We start from the raw sequence: 18,199 nt of genomic DNA, 5'->3' as shown, positions 1-18,199 counted from the left end.
TGTCCATAAGTGTCGTACCTTTACACATTGTGTTTTATAATTACCAATTTTTTATTGAATTTAGACAGAATTTTCTCCGTGGATTTAATTAGAAGTATGAACTTAATTGCCACTAAGATATTGTATAAGATATTTTGTGAATAAAACAGAATCACGATTAATACCTTCGATACATATCCACGACTTTAGCGAATAGTCTACTCGATAAAGTTTCATCCTCTCGTTGGAAATGAAGCGTAGAAATTTCTTTTACGGACGATGTTTTTGATACAGGTATTATAAAAAAATGTTTTCTACCAGCAATAGAATACGATTCACAAACAGATTATGCAATGGTCCATCCCTCTCAACACAATCATCAATATAAATGTGAAATTTCAAAGCAGTCCGAGTTCAAGAAAAATCTGCACTCACTACAAGCGAGACGGAGGGAATGTGGATGGTTATGGTATGTGAAGAAGAGCCGGAACGACAGCCACACCTCGCCCAGACATAATGTATACCTTACCAGGCCGGGAATCGAACTGCACGACGGCGAGGTCGTCGACCTGGGTCTGGGGTTGGCAGTAACCTGGTTACGGAGGCGCAGACCAGTATCAGCGAATCTCGCGTCCCTGATTATGGACCCGTCTCCCTCTCGTGCGGCGCATGCGCCCATTCGTTAAGACAGCACCGTATGATTTTTGCTTACTATGAGCGGTGGTGTCTACGGCGGTGGTAAGTTGCTCTCAGTCATTAATATGAGTACTTAAATTAAGGATACGGTTGAATTAAGAGAGGAGGTTGAAACTAATGATCCTTATTGATTTATCGTTTTCATGTCAATGTGCGTGAAGCAGCAATTAATACATGCAGGGAATGTTTGGGTGGAAACAGTAGAAACGCGAGTGATTTCGTTAAATCTTAACGCATTTTTACTCTCTTCCATGCAGACGAAGTTGGTGCTATTATATTTGACATTGGTCACCAAAGCTTGCGGGTGGGATATGGGGGTGAGGATTCTCCGAAAGCTGAGGTACCGACGAGCCTTGGTGTCTGGGAAGATGCCGCGGATCAGCAGCAGGATAACCAAACGAACAAGAAACGATTCAACATTGATACTACGGCTATACAAGTCCGCAAGAAAGGTATGGCGTGCATGGTATACCGACGTACGACCGTCTGTGTATAACATATATTATAGAATGACATCCACTGTTCTATTTCGACCCAACTCTTAACAAGTTGATTCGTAAAATACGATCGACCATAATAGGCACATATTTTTTCCGCAGACATGGAAATAGTTAGCTTGATGAAGGATGGCATGATCGAAGATTGGGACATGTTTGAAAAGTTGGCTGAATATACCTACAAAAATCGGCTCCACGCTGTCGCTGAGCATCACCCAATCCTGATGACGGAATGCCCATGGAACACCAGATTCAAGCGTGAAAAGCTGTTGGAATTAATGTTTGAAAAGTTCAACGTGCCTGCAATGTACATTTGCAAAAACGCCGTCCTGGCAGCGTACGCAAACGGCAGATCGACCGCAATGGTCGTTGACAGTGGTGCGACTCATACCAGCGCCGTCCCGGTTCACGACGGATATGTCATCACCCAGGGGATAGTAAAGAGTCCACTCGGCGGTGACTTCATTACGATGCAGTGCAAGCAGTTTCTCGAGGATAAGGATATCGACTTGACACCAGCCTATTTGGTCGCATCTAAAGGTACAGATATACCGTGAGGTTCTCCTAAAAGGACCCGCTCGACAATTGCAACTCGTCTAGTTTATACGCGCAGCCAACTTTGTAAAAATGTTTGTAGCATGGTAGACAAAGTGAATGTTGCGCAATGGACCACGGCGGCGTCGTAACCATTGACTTATAGAGAGATCTATTCGAAAGGTTATTGTTGACTGTCATTTGTCAACTGACTGAGATACCAGGGAATTTTTTTTTGGCAAAGAATTGTGAGAATGATTGTCAGCCAATAAAAATTAAGCAGCTTGAATATCGCGCGTCACGAGCAGGTCTTCTCGAGAAAACCTCTCGGTATAATATGATGCACAATAATTAATCCGTCGTTATTCGGGGCGCGAAGGAAATTGAAACGTTTCTTAATACGGATTTTTTCAGACGTCGTTCGAGAGCAGGATCCACCGCGCTGGACTCGTCGTCCAGGTCCAGAGCCGACGACCAGCTGGCTGAATCACATGGTCCGGGAGCTTCTGCAGGACTTTCAAACGAACACGTTACAGATATCGGACGGCCCCTACGACGAGGACATCGCAAATTCGTTGCCGATGAAGCGATACGAGTTCCCAACTGGTTATAACGACGACTTCGGCTCGGCTCGTCTCATGATACCGGAGGCGTTATTCGACCCGAGTAACGTGAAGGGAGTTGGCGCCAGTATTCTAGGAGTTGGTCCGTTGGTCACGACGAGCGTCGGGATGTGCGACATGGACATTCGACCCGTAGGTGTTGAATTCTAGAACCACCCAAGACTTGGACAGAGTAGGTACGAGCAGTATTTTCACTTTGCTATTTGCTTCAGAGTTTGTACGGCAGTGTCGTTGTAACGGGTGGCAACTCCTGCTTAGCGGGATTTAGCGATCGACTCAACAGAGATCTGGTCAGCAAAACGCCACCGGTAATTATGCTGTGACTATCATCATTTTACGTCCCTACTTATACACCAAATTTGGATGATGTTTGATTTTTTATCGACTTGTTTTCGCAGAGTATGAGACTGAAGATAATATGTGCCAATAGCTCCAGCGAACGCCGATACGGGGCTTGGATCGGAGGTTCGATTTTAAGTTCCCTCGGGTCGTTTCAACAGATGTGGTTGTCACGTCAGGAATACGAAGAGTCTGGTAAATTAATTTTAGACAGATGTTCGTGAGATTCAATGTTGAATTTCAACAATTTTCATACTGCAGATAATGGGTATGACATGTCGGAGAATATTATAGTATGATCATTTGAAAGTAATTAAAAAACCTTAGAGTATATACAGGTATACGAAATATAGGTCATTTTACTCGAATCATCCAGTAGGTTTATTGTATTTAAGTACCCACGCTCTTCCTGAAATATTATCATAACTGTAATCTATACAACAATTTTTAATAATAAGTTTAACAATATTGTACAACAATAACAGATGGAAAATAAAATTTACTATCTCGCATAAAAATACCGTTCGTACAAACATACTGACGATAATATTTTTCAGAGCTCTATTTCTATTCGCCTATGTATATGCAATCTGATTGGTTTTTGAGTACGAAAATCTCGTTTACATACCAAGTATACCTAGTATACAGGACAGAATTTCGGAAGTTAAAAAATAAATATTAAGTACCTGAATTGTTCGAACCATTTCTCGTGACTTGAACTGCAGATCACTGCAGTACGCAATCTTAATTATAATAAATATAATTTGACTTCGATTTAGTTCACCCTAGTCGCGTTGGTTGAGGTAGTTTACAAATGGCATTGTGCACTGGCATCGCTATCCAACCAGCTAAAGCGATACCGATTGAATCCGCCATGGTTGTTATTCCAAGTGAGAATTCTCGATCTTCTGCCGGCACCTATGTTGACCATTTAACAATGAATTCATCGTGTTCTCCGAAATGTAAAAAAAAAAATTACTTTCTTTCGTTATTCCTCACCTCTTTGGACATTTTGTAAAAAGTATTGACGTACGCTCCTCCGCCGAGAAGACCTTCCCACAATACGATCGCAAATACGATCCAGATATTCGGAATGTAGAAGTACAACGTCTCGAAGGTCATTATTATTACATTGACAAACTGGAAAACGATTAGAGGATACAACGTTTGTGATATATGTATGATTATTTGAATTATCTCAGTTCTTCCTGGATAAAATATTTGACTAATTATTTACCTGAAGAGCTGCCATTATCCAGATCCTGTTGATCGTAACCAAATTAACCGATGATCTGGATATGAAAACACCGATTTGGTAATCAACTTGAAGCCATCTATATTGTGCAGCGTGGTCCAACCATATTCCCTCAAAATCGATGAGCTCAAACTATAGAAGTAGCAGATAATTGAAGACAAATGTTACAGTAACGTTTGGGTTAAATTTAATTTACCGTTTAAGCAAATAAAGAAGATAAAAAAAAAATAAAAATTCATCGTGAACAGATCAAGCCATAGAACGCTTTAACATTTCCTTATCGTGATCAAGAAATTATTCTCACCAATCCTTGATTGATGAAGTATTCGAACAAGTAAACGAGCCCAATCGGTATCATATATTTTAGCAGTCCTGGCACTATGGCCAATTTTTCCTTCAATGTCTTTTCTGGAATCGCAACGATCTCTTTTTTATTTTCTGTACTGCCATTTCCGAGGCTCGAAACTGGCAGTGCAGTTTCATTAGGATGAACCAATATAATCCAGAAAGCGATCGCCTCAATTACCGGCACGATCAGCATCACAAGAATAGTGTTTTCTGTGCTCAGCCACAGCGTCAGACCGGCATAAGAAACCGCTCCAATTACACCTGCGCCACCTGTCCCCGATGACCACGTTGAAATAACGTTTCTATAAAAATATAACAGTATAAAATATAAAAATATAACAAACAAAGAACAAAACACGTGTTTGTACCGTCTCAATTTAGACTTGGAATGATTAAACGACACATATTTTACGGTCATTTATATGCTTATAATACATTGCTGTAATATTTTATACGAGGTTTCAAGTATCAAAGAATTAAAGAGCGCATATCTTAACAAAGACGCGAGAGCAATAAAGATAACGGATTACTTGTGAGTCATTGAAATTCATTTGAGAAACTAACATGAGAAGAATTCACATGCACCGTGATGAAAAAAAAAATTGAATAGAAGCAAAAAAAAAAAAAGAACATAATAAATAATGCACAAAGTGATGCGAGAGTGTGTAAGTTTTTGGAATTTTCAATGTCTTACTTGTCAAAGAAGTGACTGTATCCCAACAGTGTGACTTCACCTAGGCCGGAAGATAAGGAAGTAACGATCACACCTAAAATCGCTAACCATTCCGAAGCAGCCAGAGCTACCATGACGAATCCGGAAGCAGCCAGAATAACGCATGACAATAATCTCAAGCTGCAAGTGTAACTTTCGATGTAGCCTGATTTTCAGACGAAGAAGGTCGAATTATACAAATTTAGGAAACAGTCATTTACTCACTGTACGAAAAATGGCAAGAATGGCGCGACGATCTTAGTCATAAGCGACGGTATTATATCCGCCAAGAGTATGGCACCTGTCGACAAAGTATTACAATCTCTCGACGTCGTTGTGTTATTGGTAGTTTCTGAAGACGAGGACTATAGAGAAAAGAGAATGATAATCAAAACAGTGTGTGCAAAACTGTGGTTCATGGCTCTGCCTATATGCGTCAACGTTGTCCGAGTATAATTCAGACAAATAGAATCGAACATTGCCGATGAAGATGGAATTTTTTTGCTTTTTCGTCCTTCGCCATTTTTTAATCTGCACAAATTGCCCCGAAATGAAGCAGTTTGATGAGGTAAAAAACTCTAGTACAAATTATACGCATTTCAATAGCACTGCATCGTCAATTAAGTACAGAAGATTTCGAGACGCTTGTGAAACAGTAAAACTGACAGTGACCCCTTTTGAATGCTGCTAACATGATACGAGTTAATTGTTGCATTCAGAGGGAGGAAGAGCAGTAAAACGATAACGATTGTATTTCCGTCGAGCGGTATTATTAGCGAGTCGTCACTCACCGTGGAACCAAACTTGCTTTCAATAATGTCGTGGGCCGCACTCAGCATCACAACGTAGCCATAATTGTTGCACAATCCAAGAATCCAAAAAGCAATCAAGTTCCTCCATTTCTTTCGTTTCTCAGCCTGAGTTTCAGGGTCGATTGGATCATTCCGCGTCCCTGTGATAGGCAACGACTTTTTCACCATTTCAATAACAAGAAAATATGTTCAGGCAACTCGACCGAGAGATGTGAAAATTTTCCGATTCACGTTAAACGATAATAATATTATATCGGCACTGCCACACCAATAAGCGATCACTTTTTCTGCAGCTTTACTTTCCGTATATTTCCACTATTATTCCCTCCAGCCTCCGTTCGCAAATTCGCACACGAGCACAACCGCAGCTCATAAAGCCAGCGACCAGCTTGCCACGTTTCTTGATAACTATAACGACTACACAGCTAAATGCTAATGCACGCCCGTGGGTAAATCCCGGCCCGATATACATATATTTTCAACACGAACGGGAGGTGATATTGTAAAGGAAATAGACAATAACTAAATCGAATATATAAATACATACGAATACGTGTATCGTATCAGTGATGATAAACCGTCAGCAATCAAGTCACAATAACTCTGCAGTCCGATTTTTCGCCGAACAAAGCAACCAAGCAGTAAGAACCCATGCAACCCGACTGGTTTTCTCAACTGATTATGAACGCACCTACACAACTATGCTGTCCTCATGCAATACATTGGCTAACACTTTGAATAACTAGCGAAGATCGACCGCGACCATTACCAGCGAATTGAAAATTCGCTTAGGGTATCCTCCAGTTCATGAATTATGCATCAGCTGGTCATCCTTTGGAACTGATCTTTACAGCATGTAAATTACATAGTTAGAGATCATTGCGAATTGAGTTATTTTTATAACGTATGATAACGATGAACCACATGACAACACGCTGGAGGAACTACCTTGAGCGAAAAAAGTCATTCTCATTATTCGAAATTTCTTAAAATTTCTGTACGCATCTGCATTGTATGTAAACATTGATCTAAAAGTTGTATAATCATTTCACGGTTGCAGATTCAGTTGGATAATTATGGTTATTGTGTCACGTACGTTGGCCTGTCGTTACTGCAAAATATTTATCTTCCATTTATTGCAGCGTGAAAGAAACTTGAGAGTCAGGATTTTCAGACCAGAGATATCTTGCTCACCGCAAGACGACTTTTTTTATAGGTACTCTCGGAGATCGACTATAGCAGCTTTGAAAATCATTATTTTTAGAAATAAGAAATATACTATGTAGAATGATGTTCAAAGCTATTCCATTATGTATATGAATTTTGATATTAATAAATTGAAATGTTTCTTCATTAAATATCCTTGAAAAATTGCTTTTTTCAGACTTCTCACTAAGTATAACCACTCAATGTACCTGCAGAGCTAGTTCGATTGCGAAATTAAAGTGAAAACGATTGTGATTCACTACATGAGACAGGTAAAGTGTAAGAAAGGATGAAAATGAGATGGGAAATTTCATTAATTATTACATACATGATTTGGACGAACGTTTTCTCTTTAGTACCTAAGGAATCCCAGCTGTAAATTAATGAAACACTGGAACTTGATGCGTTATCAAAATCCGTTAAAGAATAACTGAGCTGTGTCATTTTCGTGCAGCCGAACATATCGCTGTCGTCCAAATAGCTGTTAGCCAGGCTCCTTCATTTTCCACCGATATCATCGCACAGCTGATGTTTATTTTTGATGGGTAGTGACGGCCGAGCTCCGAGTGAGTTTCGAGTACGTTTAAAGAGTAAACTTTATTCAGATCGTGTACGCGAATGGAAAGCGTTCGGTGCAGTCAAGGCCAATTATTCCACGGACAAAGTCGGTGTGTCAAGGACAAAACGGTGACAAATGTTTTATTTAACTGTAATCGGCAGCTGCAGACTTGATACAATGTGATAAAATAAACTGATCAATTAATCTATGCTAAGTTTTGCCACTGTTTAAGGTATTCGACAGTTTCCTCAAAAATTATAGTACGAATTGATAGATTTGTAACTTAATTTCTGTGAAAGTTGGTGGAAAAACTTGTGAGGTTTGCCAACTGAACTTGCATTCAATTGAACGTTCGGAACTTATGGAAGGTATTGATTTCTCATCGATATCCGTTAAGTGTTCTTCTCATAAGAGAAGTGCGAAACCCGGATCAACTTATAAATTCTATTTCTGTACATCTGATAATGACAATTCAATTATTCGACGATTAAAAGAGTGAAACCGGGAGTTGAAATCACTGTGAGTGTCTCTTATAGTGTTACTCGTGTATAGCATCATTCTGAACATTAGTTACGAGTATAATTGTTTTTTTGTTCAAAATTTTCCATATAAAATGTGCTGACGACTGGATTGCATGTACGTGCACTCTACTTTTTTTGACTACTGATCCCGCTAATGACAAGATACACATTTTAGCGGCTGCGAAAGATTTCATTCCGCCTTAAACATCGCAGATTACATGACTCCTCAATTCGCTGCTGTTATAATACGTATAGGTATACACGCGGACTATAAGTGGAATGTTTTGCATAGAAGATATGCAAAGCGAAACATCTGTATTTTTGACCTTATTGATATATGTTCTAGAATTTTTTTCGTCAACTGATAAACACGTGGCTTCATGTAGTAGCAGATATCAAAATAGAGAAATCGGCAGTGAAACGGAATAAAAGAGACAAACACGATACGATCTCATGGTCAGATTTTCAGTAACCGCGTATTGAACTGATATATAATGCAAAATTCTTATAGCGATGCACGTAGTAACGAGTAACCTTCATGCACGATAGATAATTTTTTAAATATTAAATCATCCAGCGTAATTACGTAGATACCACAAAGAAGTATCGTATTTAACGATGTTGACATTGTATATTGAAATTTGTATTGAGTTGAAGACTGTTGTTGGCTTTAATTTTTAAACGCTAACAAGAGCAGCAGTACACTCAAAATATGAAAATGTACGTATTCAGCGTCTGATTTAGTCAATTTATATATTCGCAGTTGGTATATTGACATCGGCAGGATGTGTTTTAAGTACTTATAAATATCATTGACAGATTGAATCCTCGTGAATGAAATTGAATAATCATTATCGACAAAACTTGTTTTGAATGTTAGTATAAAGAAATTCATATGACGCATGAACGTACAAAACATCAGTCTTCAAATAAAAACATGTTTCCTATGGCACAGTAAGGCATGAATTTCTTTCTCTTTATATTGGTCCGAAGCTAAACACGCTCACGCACGTATTCTGCAGAAAGTTTTATGAATTTTTTTTTTTTTTTGCAATAAATACCTGACAATTCCTTATCGGTACTCATATTTTCTTATTGACTAAAACCACCGGACCGGATAAACCAGAAGCTGCAGAAGCTGCGTCAGGAAGCACGCTGATGACTTTGGAGACCAACGAGGTTTCAGTCCCAAGTACAAGATGTCCGTTGAAGTGTTAGTCGAAGATCCTGACCGGATAAGAATTACACGCAGATAACGAAAGCCGCGATTGCCTCGCCGTCATCAACTCTTTGACAAGCTGCCGTGTGTTAGTTCGATTCTTTCTATAAATTACATAAAACTATCCTATTTGAGACATTGATCAGAGTCCGTACCCAATCCAACTCCGGCAAAGCACTCGCAGTGTTCGTGTACATGTTAAGCTCACCTACTGCACAGGGTAGGTACGTAAGAACTCCATCGCGATGCGAAACGAAACGCGACAGTTGTAAGATGTTATCTACGGCAATCGGGGAACAAGTTCTAAGCGGCAGCTTAGTACTTTCAATAACACAGCACGAGTACAAATGATCATTCGATAACCTCTTGATAACGGTTCAATGAGCAGCCGAGCAATTAGATCAATGTTTAAACTGTAACGTACAGGCCTATAAGTGTCAGAATTGAATGGGTACTTGGTAAAAATGTAAGACACATACCATTTGATGACTTGGATATCAATCGATTCTATAATATTGGATGAAATTGCAACCATACTTTCATTGTACATACATACAATATATACGTATACACTGCATAATATGATTATTGTTTGGGAATAATCATACAGTTATGAAAGTTTACTTACCATGACATCATAATTGCCGATAGATATTCCACATTGCTGAAATATAAATTCAGTGGAAACTGGTGCCGTCTCTTTGAAGATGGTATGCCGCAAATATATTCACGTTTGAATGGTGGTTCTCGTTACTGGTCCGCTCCTGACTTGAATTGAAAATTTCTTATGGATAAACATGGACATGTGTAGTATATAACTGTATTTAGATATTAAACAACACCAATTATGTGTTTGTTACGATATTTCAATATTTGCATACCGTTGATGTAGGTATCGGTAATACAGAGTTATGAAAACCGTCTCCCGATAAGAAAAATTGGGTTGCAGCCGACGGATGGTAACGTCTGTTTGTTGCCCGCCGATAACGATCGAGAAAGCTGAGAACGTGGCTGAGAATGAGCAATCAGACTAGATTCCAAACAACTCGATGGAAAGATTAGGGATCAATTAATTAATCTTGACACTATTGTTTATACATTTATTAATCAATTTAATATTCGTGTAGGAACATGTATTACATAAGAGAGTAAAGAACATTTGAACATTTTTGAAACAAATGTATCGCTTAATGTTGCCTGATGTAGAAAACTTTTAAGAAAACAATCGATTAAACACAAATTCTTACTCAGATAGAATTATTAATATTGAACAAATTACGTAAGTATATGTTATGCTCGCTTCCACAGCATCGTTTTTTTTAACGTGGTATCCTTAATAAGCATCCTCAACTCACTTGTTAATACGAATTTTCAGTCTGGGTTCTAGATGGCAAATTTTTGTTTATTCCACGTAACTAATAAAACAAAAAATAGTTTCATTAGATGAAGTTCGTTTTCTTAGAAAACGGAACGATATTTCGAATTTTAAGAAAAGTTGCCTATTTCCCCAAACATCTATTGTAAGTAACAACTAAACAAACTTCAGTTTCAGATTTAAATCACTTGTGTCAAAAAAAAATAATAATTAATCACAGGTCGACGGAAAGAAATTTGGTTTTGAATTTATATCCAATCATAAATAAACAACTTTTGGTTCTGTACATTGAATAATGATCAGAATCTTCATTTATTACTCATAAAGTTTGCTTCTTTCCTTTCTACGTTATAAATAGCTCTTCAAGTTTTTGGTCATAGCTATCAACCAAACACTTCTAGACTTATTTATCCATTTAAAAAAGACGAAAGACAAACGTTAAAAGTAATGAATGAAGATTTTGCCTAATATTCTATAATATGTAGAGTCAAAATTAATTTATCTAAATATAAACTCAAAAGAAAATTATTTTCTTTGTTGATGTCTATTCACTGCTGGTAGGGTGGTAAAAGAGGTCGATTACCGACAGGCGTAAGTCAGCGGAATTGAGTTGCAAGAAAATGTTTGGTGCCGGTAGGCGCTGGCACTCCTCTCAGAGTTCTCACTGATTGGTAGAAATACAGTGGAGGAAGACACAAAGCGAAATGTACGTAACCTCAAATCTGCACGCCAACATTTCACTTGGTTTTTTTTTTTTTGCCGTGGGTAGAGCGCGTGACGATTGTTGATAATATCTCGGCAGATAGATAGATCTGTCAACAATTGTTATAAAAAAAAAAATATATATACACCTGTACGTAAAAAGTAAAGAAATAGATGAATACAAAGAATTAAGATGCGTTGACATCATATCGTTAATGTTAACTCATGGTTGTTTCTGTTACAATTAAACTGACCACTCTTTCGTCACCATGATAATATGTGCTCGTTGAAGTAATGAGATACATCCAGTTATGTTGCCGTCGACGGGATATTTCAAGACAATAAACTGCCCATTTTATGACAACGGACTCTGCGAGAGGCCCTATTGCCACTTCAAACATCCACGGAGAGGTAATGAGGAAAAATAAACAATTTAAATGTCTTTCTGAACCCTTATAAAAACATGACCAAATAACCCCGTCCTCCCCTCCCCCCTCCACATCTAATTTTTTCAACTGTCGATGCGTCGCATCCAATTTTGGGTGTTTAAGGTCATAATTTTGCGACGCGAATGTTCTCATTGACAAGTGAAACAACATAGGATCCGCCTCTCAATCTCCCCACTTCCCCTCCCGCCCCCGACAAAATATCATGTCTTCCATAGCATTCCCCCCATGAGTTACAAATGTTATCAGATAGCATTTTCAATTCATTCGCTGGTTACACAAATCTAACTTTGCACATGCACATCATAGTGAGCATGTGTAGACATAAGCAATCATCACTTGAAATTTGATGACTTGATGATTTTCAGAATCAACAAAAATGGACACTATTTGGTCGAATGATAACTACATAGATGTGTATAATCTGTATAATAATGAGAAAATTTAGGAACAATTTTTTTTTTTAACAACACAACACTAGGGATAGTACTTTTAAATAAAAGTGCCCAAGAACATTTCACACTGAGTTTCTATCAGGGCAAGGCTAGTGAATCTAATTGAAAAATTCTGTTATTCAGGCGATTGTTCTTTATTAACATAGTTCGTTCAATAACTGCGAAATTACAACAAGTTTCACTTATGTTATTACAAATTTCACAAAACGGAGCCCATTTCAAATATTATTCCATGATGCTTTTCAATCACATCGAGGTGTAAAAAATTTTTGTTCAAGGAATACCTCGTTTGGTTTTGATTAAATGAACGGTTTATAGTGATCCAAACACAATTTTGTAATGAGTTGTTTGTCGCAGATGATGGAACATCCAACATTGGAGTCCCCACTCAGAGTGTGGCAACGAACGAAGAAGAAAGGGTCGATGGAGGTCCGTCGGATTCGAATACATTTCAACAATTGGTTTCTCAGGCGGTCAAAAAGGTACTGGCTGATCACAAGGTAGCAGAGACTGGTAAAATATCACAGAAAATTGTGTCAAGAGTAGTAGAAGAGCTGAATCCAACTCTGAACTCGGTGGCAGGTTCAGTTTCTCATCAAGAGATATTGATTACTAAACCTACAGTGCAGGCCACGCCATGTGTTTATAATCCAACGCCCATAGCTGAGCTAAAAAAGCGTCATATACCTGTTGTACCCTATATGCCAACAAGGGAGAGCAAAGTCGCGATCAAGAGAAAGTCTTCACCGGATAGATTCAAGCCCTGGCTGAGCATCCCACAAGAGATCGCAAACTCCTTGGACAATACAGCAAGTGTTGCTCCAAGTTACTCAAGTGTTAAAGTTACCGAAATAACTTACAAACCTACGGCCATATCAAGCAGCGGTGATGCTTCGTTTGTGCGCAGCTATGTACCGACAGTCAAGTCTGATTCTTCGTCTTCAAACTCGTATGAAGATGGAAATTCGAATGATTATATTTTCAAGAATAAGGACGAGTATCGCCCTAGGTCAAAGAAACGGCGCGAAGAGTATGTGCCTAAGAAACTGAAAGCACCGCTTAAAACTGTGCAGCAATTAGAAGAGCCTGGTATTGGTGAACTTTTGATGAGTATAGACGAAAGCTTAAATGCCGGAAAAGAAGCCAGTGCACGTCTAGAAATTCAGGATTCTCAGGACTACGATCCAGAGATCGAAGCCCAATTTTCTGAAGAAGAAGACCCAGATCAGATGATAAATAGCGTAGTCAAAGGAGACAATAAGGCAGAGGGTGAAGTTAGAAGTGAAGATAAACCTAAGACAAGCCATAAGTCGAGCAATAGATCAGAGGATAAGCGTAATGGCAGTAAATCTAAGGAGGCTAGTAACAGCAGCAAGGCGCAAGAGAGGAGAGACAGCAGCCTCAGCAAGGAGAGAGGAAAGTCAAAGGATAAGTCGGAGAAGGATAAGGAGGGCAGGAAAGTGCAAAAAAAGGATTCTGAGGAAGCTAGCACTGAGGACACGAGTAGAGACAGGGAAAAGCGTAAACATAGTTCAAGTTCTAGTTCAAAGGAAAGACATCATTCCTCATCTTCCAGTAGGGATAAAAACAAAAGGCGGAGTTCAAGGGAAAGAAAGGAGAGCAGACACAGTACGCGGGAGAGCTCAAAAAAAAGAGAAAATTCTTCTAGGTCTAGTAAGGATAAAGACAAAAATGAAGAGCATACAAAATCAAGCAGCCATCAAAAGCACAAAAGTAAATCAAATTCGTCGTCAAGCAGAGATAGATATTCTTCAAAGAAAACGGACAAGAGTCGGTCTAGATCAAGTACAAAGTCAAGCAGTTCGAGCAAGAAAACGGAGGCCAGAAAGAAGAGCGACGACGAAGTAAGCAGCGCAGAAGATCATGACGAAAAGGAAAACAGCCCTTCGATCAGGTTTCGAGGCTCGCCTTCATATTTGGAAGAAATTTTAGAGATCTCAGACTCCGATCATGACATTGAAGAAGAATGTCTGAAAATTTTTCAGGTATGAAGTAAACAGATTCGAATTATTTGTACTAGCTTAATTGCTGTGTCCCATTTCATTATCTATTTTTTCAACTCAAAAATAGGAATACGAGGTAACAGAACATCCCAAAGAAGTAAGAGTGAAGGAGCATCCCAGACGAGAGCCCGAAGAGGCTGAGGAACCTGGCCGGAAGAGAGTAGCTCATGCCTCAGCTGGTCAATACACCGAGTATAAAAGGACTCCAATTCAGCCGGTAAAAGCGCCGCCGAATCCTCACCTAAAATTGACTGATAGGTGGCGATTGATGAGAGAAGCGATTGCTGAAAAAGTTGCAGCAGCGGCTGCCTTGCAGAGTTCTGCGTCCTTAACCTCGAGTCAGACCTCAGACGCAACACCTTCGGCACTTCAGTCCTCGCATAAACCAACCACAAACATGGCGACAAAAGGAGATCAGATTGTTAACGGAAATGGTAATACAATGAGTTTCCATGAAACGGCGCGCGTATGCTGATTTATAGTTTACCGATTTGTTTTTCTTCAGGCCGGTTGAGGATAGCTCATGTGCCTTATGCCACATCTCTAGCCTTGGCTAAGAAAAAGGTCTCTGAAGCTATGAACAAGAATTCCGAAAGTAAAACGGTCGCCCAAACTGCCAAAGGTGGATCTCGCGTTGCCCACGTTCCTCAAATAGTAAGTTTTTGATGTTCCTGATGAAAAAATATCCTTTTTATCCCGCTGAGATTTACCAAAAACTTATTATACGTAAACCTTGGATTGTCTGTCAGGGTGCGATTGACGTAAATAGTTAGGAACATTACGGCTTCCTATACTTCAAATTTTCACCTGGAACTTTTCCCAGATTCCTCAACTTATAAGGCCAGAACCACTGCATGTAGCGACACAGAAGTTCCCTTTGAATGTACGTCAGTACTATGTGAACATGATGCAAGACATTTGCATACAAATATATACGAACGGCGAAGATGCGGCGCAGCGAGCCTTGAGGGAAGAATTTGCGTGTCACGAGCGTTGCAAGGCTGTAGCGGTTTACAAAAATTCTTGTATGCTAGCCACGCACCGTCTGAGAAAGGAATTGGACCAACAATCTAGCGCAGAGAGCGGTTCTTCCCCAGCAAGCGGAACTGTTTCACACGAAGCTGTTCTCGCGGGTAAATCTAAAGGCTCATGGAGCGTTGTAAAAACCAAGAGATCTGTTATGGAGTTCAAGGGAGCCACTCTCTACGCTCTTCTTTCCAAATGGATCATGACCGAGGAGCAACTCAAAGACAACGGTTTTCCGAGGCCTCATCCAGACGGACCGACGGTAAAAAATTAGCTATCACTCATTATGAGAGTGAGATAAGGAGAATGCACGTTTCAGGTTTTATGGCAAGATCATAGAGAATTCGGATGATAACCGGAAGCAGCGACATGGCGTAAAAATATTTTGTTTCCAGGGTCGCGTTAAAATCTACGTCACCAACACCCGGAATCAGTCAATTTTGTCCAAAGTGCCTAACGAAAGATTCTGCAGTCGTTGCAACCAGCCGTACATGGTTGACAAGCACGGAAATGCGGTGCTTCAACAAAATTGTATATATCACTGGGGTCGGAAGTTTACGATAAGAGGGGAGGGGAGGTACAGCTGCTGCCAGCAGTACGGATCTGCGACTGGATGCTGTGACGCCAAAACTCACGTTTGGGAATACGTTGATTACAAAAATTTACGCGGTTACGTGAAAACTTTACCGAAAGGTAAGCCAAAATCCGACCGCAAGAAGCCGTTTTCTTCGTTCCTGCTATTGTTGTTCCCTCATCTTTGAATAAGATGATAACAAATTCCGGCTGAAAAGTCATGTTTCTCAAAGGAAAATCACTAGCCTTTAGTTTATTCTTACCGTAGATTACATACCGGTTGAAGAGCAAGGCGTTTACGCCCTGGACTGCGAAATGTCATACACAACACAGGGGCTCGAATTGACAAGGGTGACGGTGATTAACGAGGAATGCAATGTCGTCTACGAAACATTAGTTAAACCAGTTCATCCAGTCATAGACTATAACACAAGGTAATAAATATAGCTTGGCCTATCGGAATACGATGGAAGATAATATATGAATTGATGAATTCTGTTTCAAAATAATTGGAAAGACGAAAAATATATGTGTGATGTCAATTCAGATTCTCAGGGATTACAGAGCAACATATGGAAGGAGTCACTACGTCTCTCCTAGATGTACAAGCCACTCTATTGACAATGTTCTCTGACAAAACGATACTCATTGGGCATAGCTTAGAGAGTGATTTTAAGGCACTCAAATTGGTTCACGATACCGTTGTAGATACGAGCGTTATGTTTCCTCATCGTAACGGATATCCGCAAAAGAGGGCACTGAGAAATTTGTGCTCGGAATATCTTCAGAAAATCATACAAAACGACGGTACGTTGTAAATGCGTCCTTATTAGTTTGAATTGGGCAAGAATATGAATGTACCTACCTCGTTAACAAGTTTCCAGGTACACAATGCTATACGCGTGTATAGGCGTATTATTTTGTTCTTAGTTGGAGGTCATGACAGTAACGAAGATGCTGTGTCATGTATGGAGTTGGTCCTTTGGAAGCTGAAGGAGGAAGCCAAATCGCAATAAAATGTTTCAAGGGATATTCGAGTATCAAGAAGAGTCGTTTTATTTGCCTGTAGCTAATTGCGTTTATATTAGCTGATTAATAAATTATACCATATTGTTTTATACAATACGTTGCAATAACTGATGTACAATTTACCTATTAAGCTGAAAATCTCTTCACTCTATTCCTCACGTTTTACTACTGCATTTTTTGTTTCAATTTTTGCCAAACTGCTTCGAAAAAACTCGGATACGCGTACGGTTAATATATGTTTTTTTATTTTTGCCACTGTTTCTGAGCAACTTTTTGTCGATATATCACAGCAAAGTACAACGACAGATGCTCGAAAAGAATTTTGAAAAAGCGGAATTTTTCACTGGAATTATTCGAAAAATGTAAGGTCTTGTCTTACCGTATTTAGAAATAAAGCTTAAATTTAATGAAAATCCCAGAGAACAATTTTTGTGCCTGCATCCAGGATTTACTCGTCATGTAAATTCTTTTCACTCGCCCGCAGAGCTCGTGATGCGTTATTATTAACGCGTGAATAATTTCTAGTAATTTTTTTTTTCTTTTCTTCTCTTGTTTTTTTTAAATTTTTTTTTATTCATTCCCCGAGTGTTGCCAACACACTATTACCTGCTTTGCCACCCTAAACAAACACCCATTTCAAGACAATGAATATTTTAGCGGACCTATGAAAGCCCTGGTTATTTTTTCTTCTTATTTCTTCTCTCTCTCTCTCTCTCTCTCTGTTTTGTTTTGTCTCTTCATCGTTGTACCCGATGAGAAAGGGCTGCAGCTGGTGGGTACTCGGTGAGGAAGATGGAAATAAATCAGGGAGGAGAGAGAGACCGCCGAGCGTGAAAGGCGGCGCTTTCGAAGGACCATCGAGATGTTATAAGCGGGAACTTTAGGACCAACCGAAATTGTTCGAAAGTCCACACGGAACGCCCGCTCTATTCGTACGCCTCATGAATATGTGACTCGAAGAACGTGCCCGCGGTCAAAACTTCGCTAATGAATGGGTTTGTGGGAATGAAGTTTTTAGACTGGCATTATCTTGGATATCCGCGTCGAAATAGCAAAGACTTGAACCTTTTTTTTTCCCGAAGTTGGCCAATTTATTTTTAACCTTATTCGTTCACACCTTGGTAGAATCGCATAACGGTCACACTGGGTGAAATTCACCCCAAAAGTGACTTGTTGTTGATTGTTTAAATATTGTAATACATGGGAAAACTTGACGAAGGTGCCAAAAATATCAAAAAAAAGGGTCCGTATTTCGCATGAACCATGGTG

General features: G+C 39.4%; 3 protein-coding genes across 7 annotated transcripts; 2 read left to right on the top strand and 1 right to left on the bottom strand.

Annotated features, from left to right (window-relative positions):
• Window positions 1–564: 564 nt before the first annotated feature.
• LOC124305518 (actin-like protein 6B) lies at window positions 565–3,322 on the top strand. 2 transcript variants are annotated; one of them, XM_046765069.1, is made up of 6 exons: window positions 565–717; window positions 933–1,127; window positions 1,275–1,712; window positions 2,121–2,461; window positions 2,542–2,648; window positions 2,728–2,863. In XM_046765069.1, the coding sequence occupies exons 1-6, from the start codon at window positions 693–695 to the stop codon at window positions 2,732–2,734; spliced, it is 1,113 nt and encodes a 370-aa protein (XP_046621025.1). In that variant the 5' UTR covers window positions 565–692; the 3' UTR covers window positions 2,735–2,863. The 2 variants fall into 2 exon arrangements, with proteins under 2 accessions (XP_046621025.1, XP_046621023.1); XM_046765067.1 differs by having other exon boundaries at window positions 566–717; window positions 2,542–2,637; window positions 2,728–3,322.
• LOC124305517 (battenin) lies at window positions 3,056–9,432 on the bottom strand. Of its 4 annotated transcripts, none has more exons than XM_046765062.1 (8): window positions 7,361–8,626; window positions 5,775–5,935; window positions 5,209–5,348; window positions 4,966–5,124; window positions 4,228–4,573; window positions 3,906–4,055; window positions 3,668–3,808; window positions 3,056–3,586 (listed from the first exon to the last, which is right to left on the bottom strand). In XM_046765062.1, the coding sequence occupies exons 1-8, from the start codon at window positions 7,461–7,463 to the stop codon at window positions 3,449–3,451; spliced, it is 1,338 nt and encodes a 445-aa protein (XP_046621018.1). In that variant the 5' UTR covers window positions 7,464–8,626; the 3' UTR covers window positions 3,056–3,448. The 4 variants fall into 4 exon arrangements, with proteins under 4 accessions (XP_046621018.1, XP_046621021.1, XP_046621020.1 ...); XM_046765065.1 differs by lacking the exon at window positions 7,361–8,626 and adding an exon at window positions 9,143–9,432 and having other exon boundaries at window positions 3,057–3,586; XM_046765066.1 differs by lacking the exon at window positions 7,361–8,626 and adding an exon at window positions 6,343–6,497 and having other exon boundaries at window positions 3,059–3,586.
• Window positions 9,433–11,457: 2,025 nt separating this feature from the next.
• LOC124305506 (RNA exonuclease 1 homolog) lies at window positions 11,458–17,060 on the top strand. Its single transcript, XM_046765038.1, has 9 exons — window positions 11,458–11,788; window positions 12,636–14,284; window positions 14,370–14,736; window positions 14,808–14,956; window positions 15,126–15,590; window positions 15,724–16,021; window positions 16,170–16,335; window positions 16,449–16,708; window positions 16,832–17,060. Exons 1-9 carry the CDS (start codon window positions 11,689–11,691, stop codon window positions 16,915–16,917), a joined length of 3,540 nt encoding a protein of 1,179 aa, XP_046620994.1. The 5' UTR covers window positions 11,458–11,688; the 3' UTR covers window positions 16,918–17,060.
• The last annotated feature ends 1,139 nt before the right edge of the window (window positions 17,061–18,199 follow it).

This window comes from Neodiprion virginianus, chromosome 5, assembly GCF_021901495.1.
Source record: "Neodiprion virginianus isolate iyNeoVirg1 chromosome 5, iyNeoVirg1.1, whole genome shotgun sequence".
NCBI classification, from domain to species: domain Eukaryota; kingdom Metazoa; phylum Arthropoda; class Insecta; order Hymenoptera; family Diprionidae; genus Neodiprion; species Neodiprion virginianus.
This window is presented reverse-complemented; position numbering and strand designations above follow the sequence as displayed.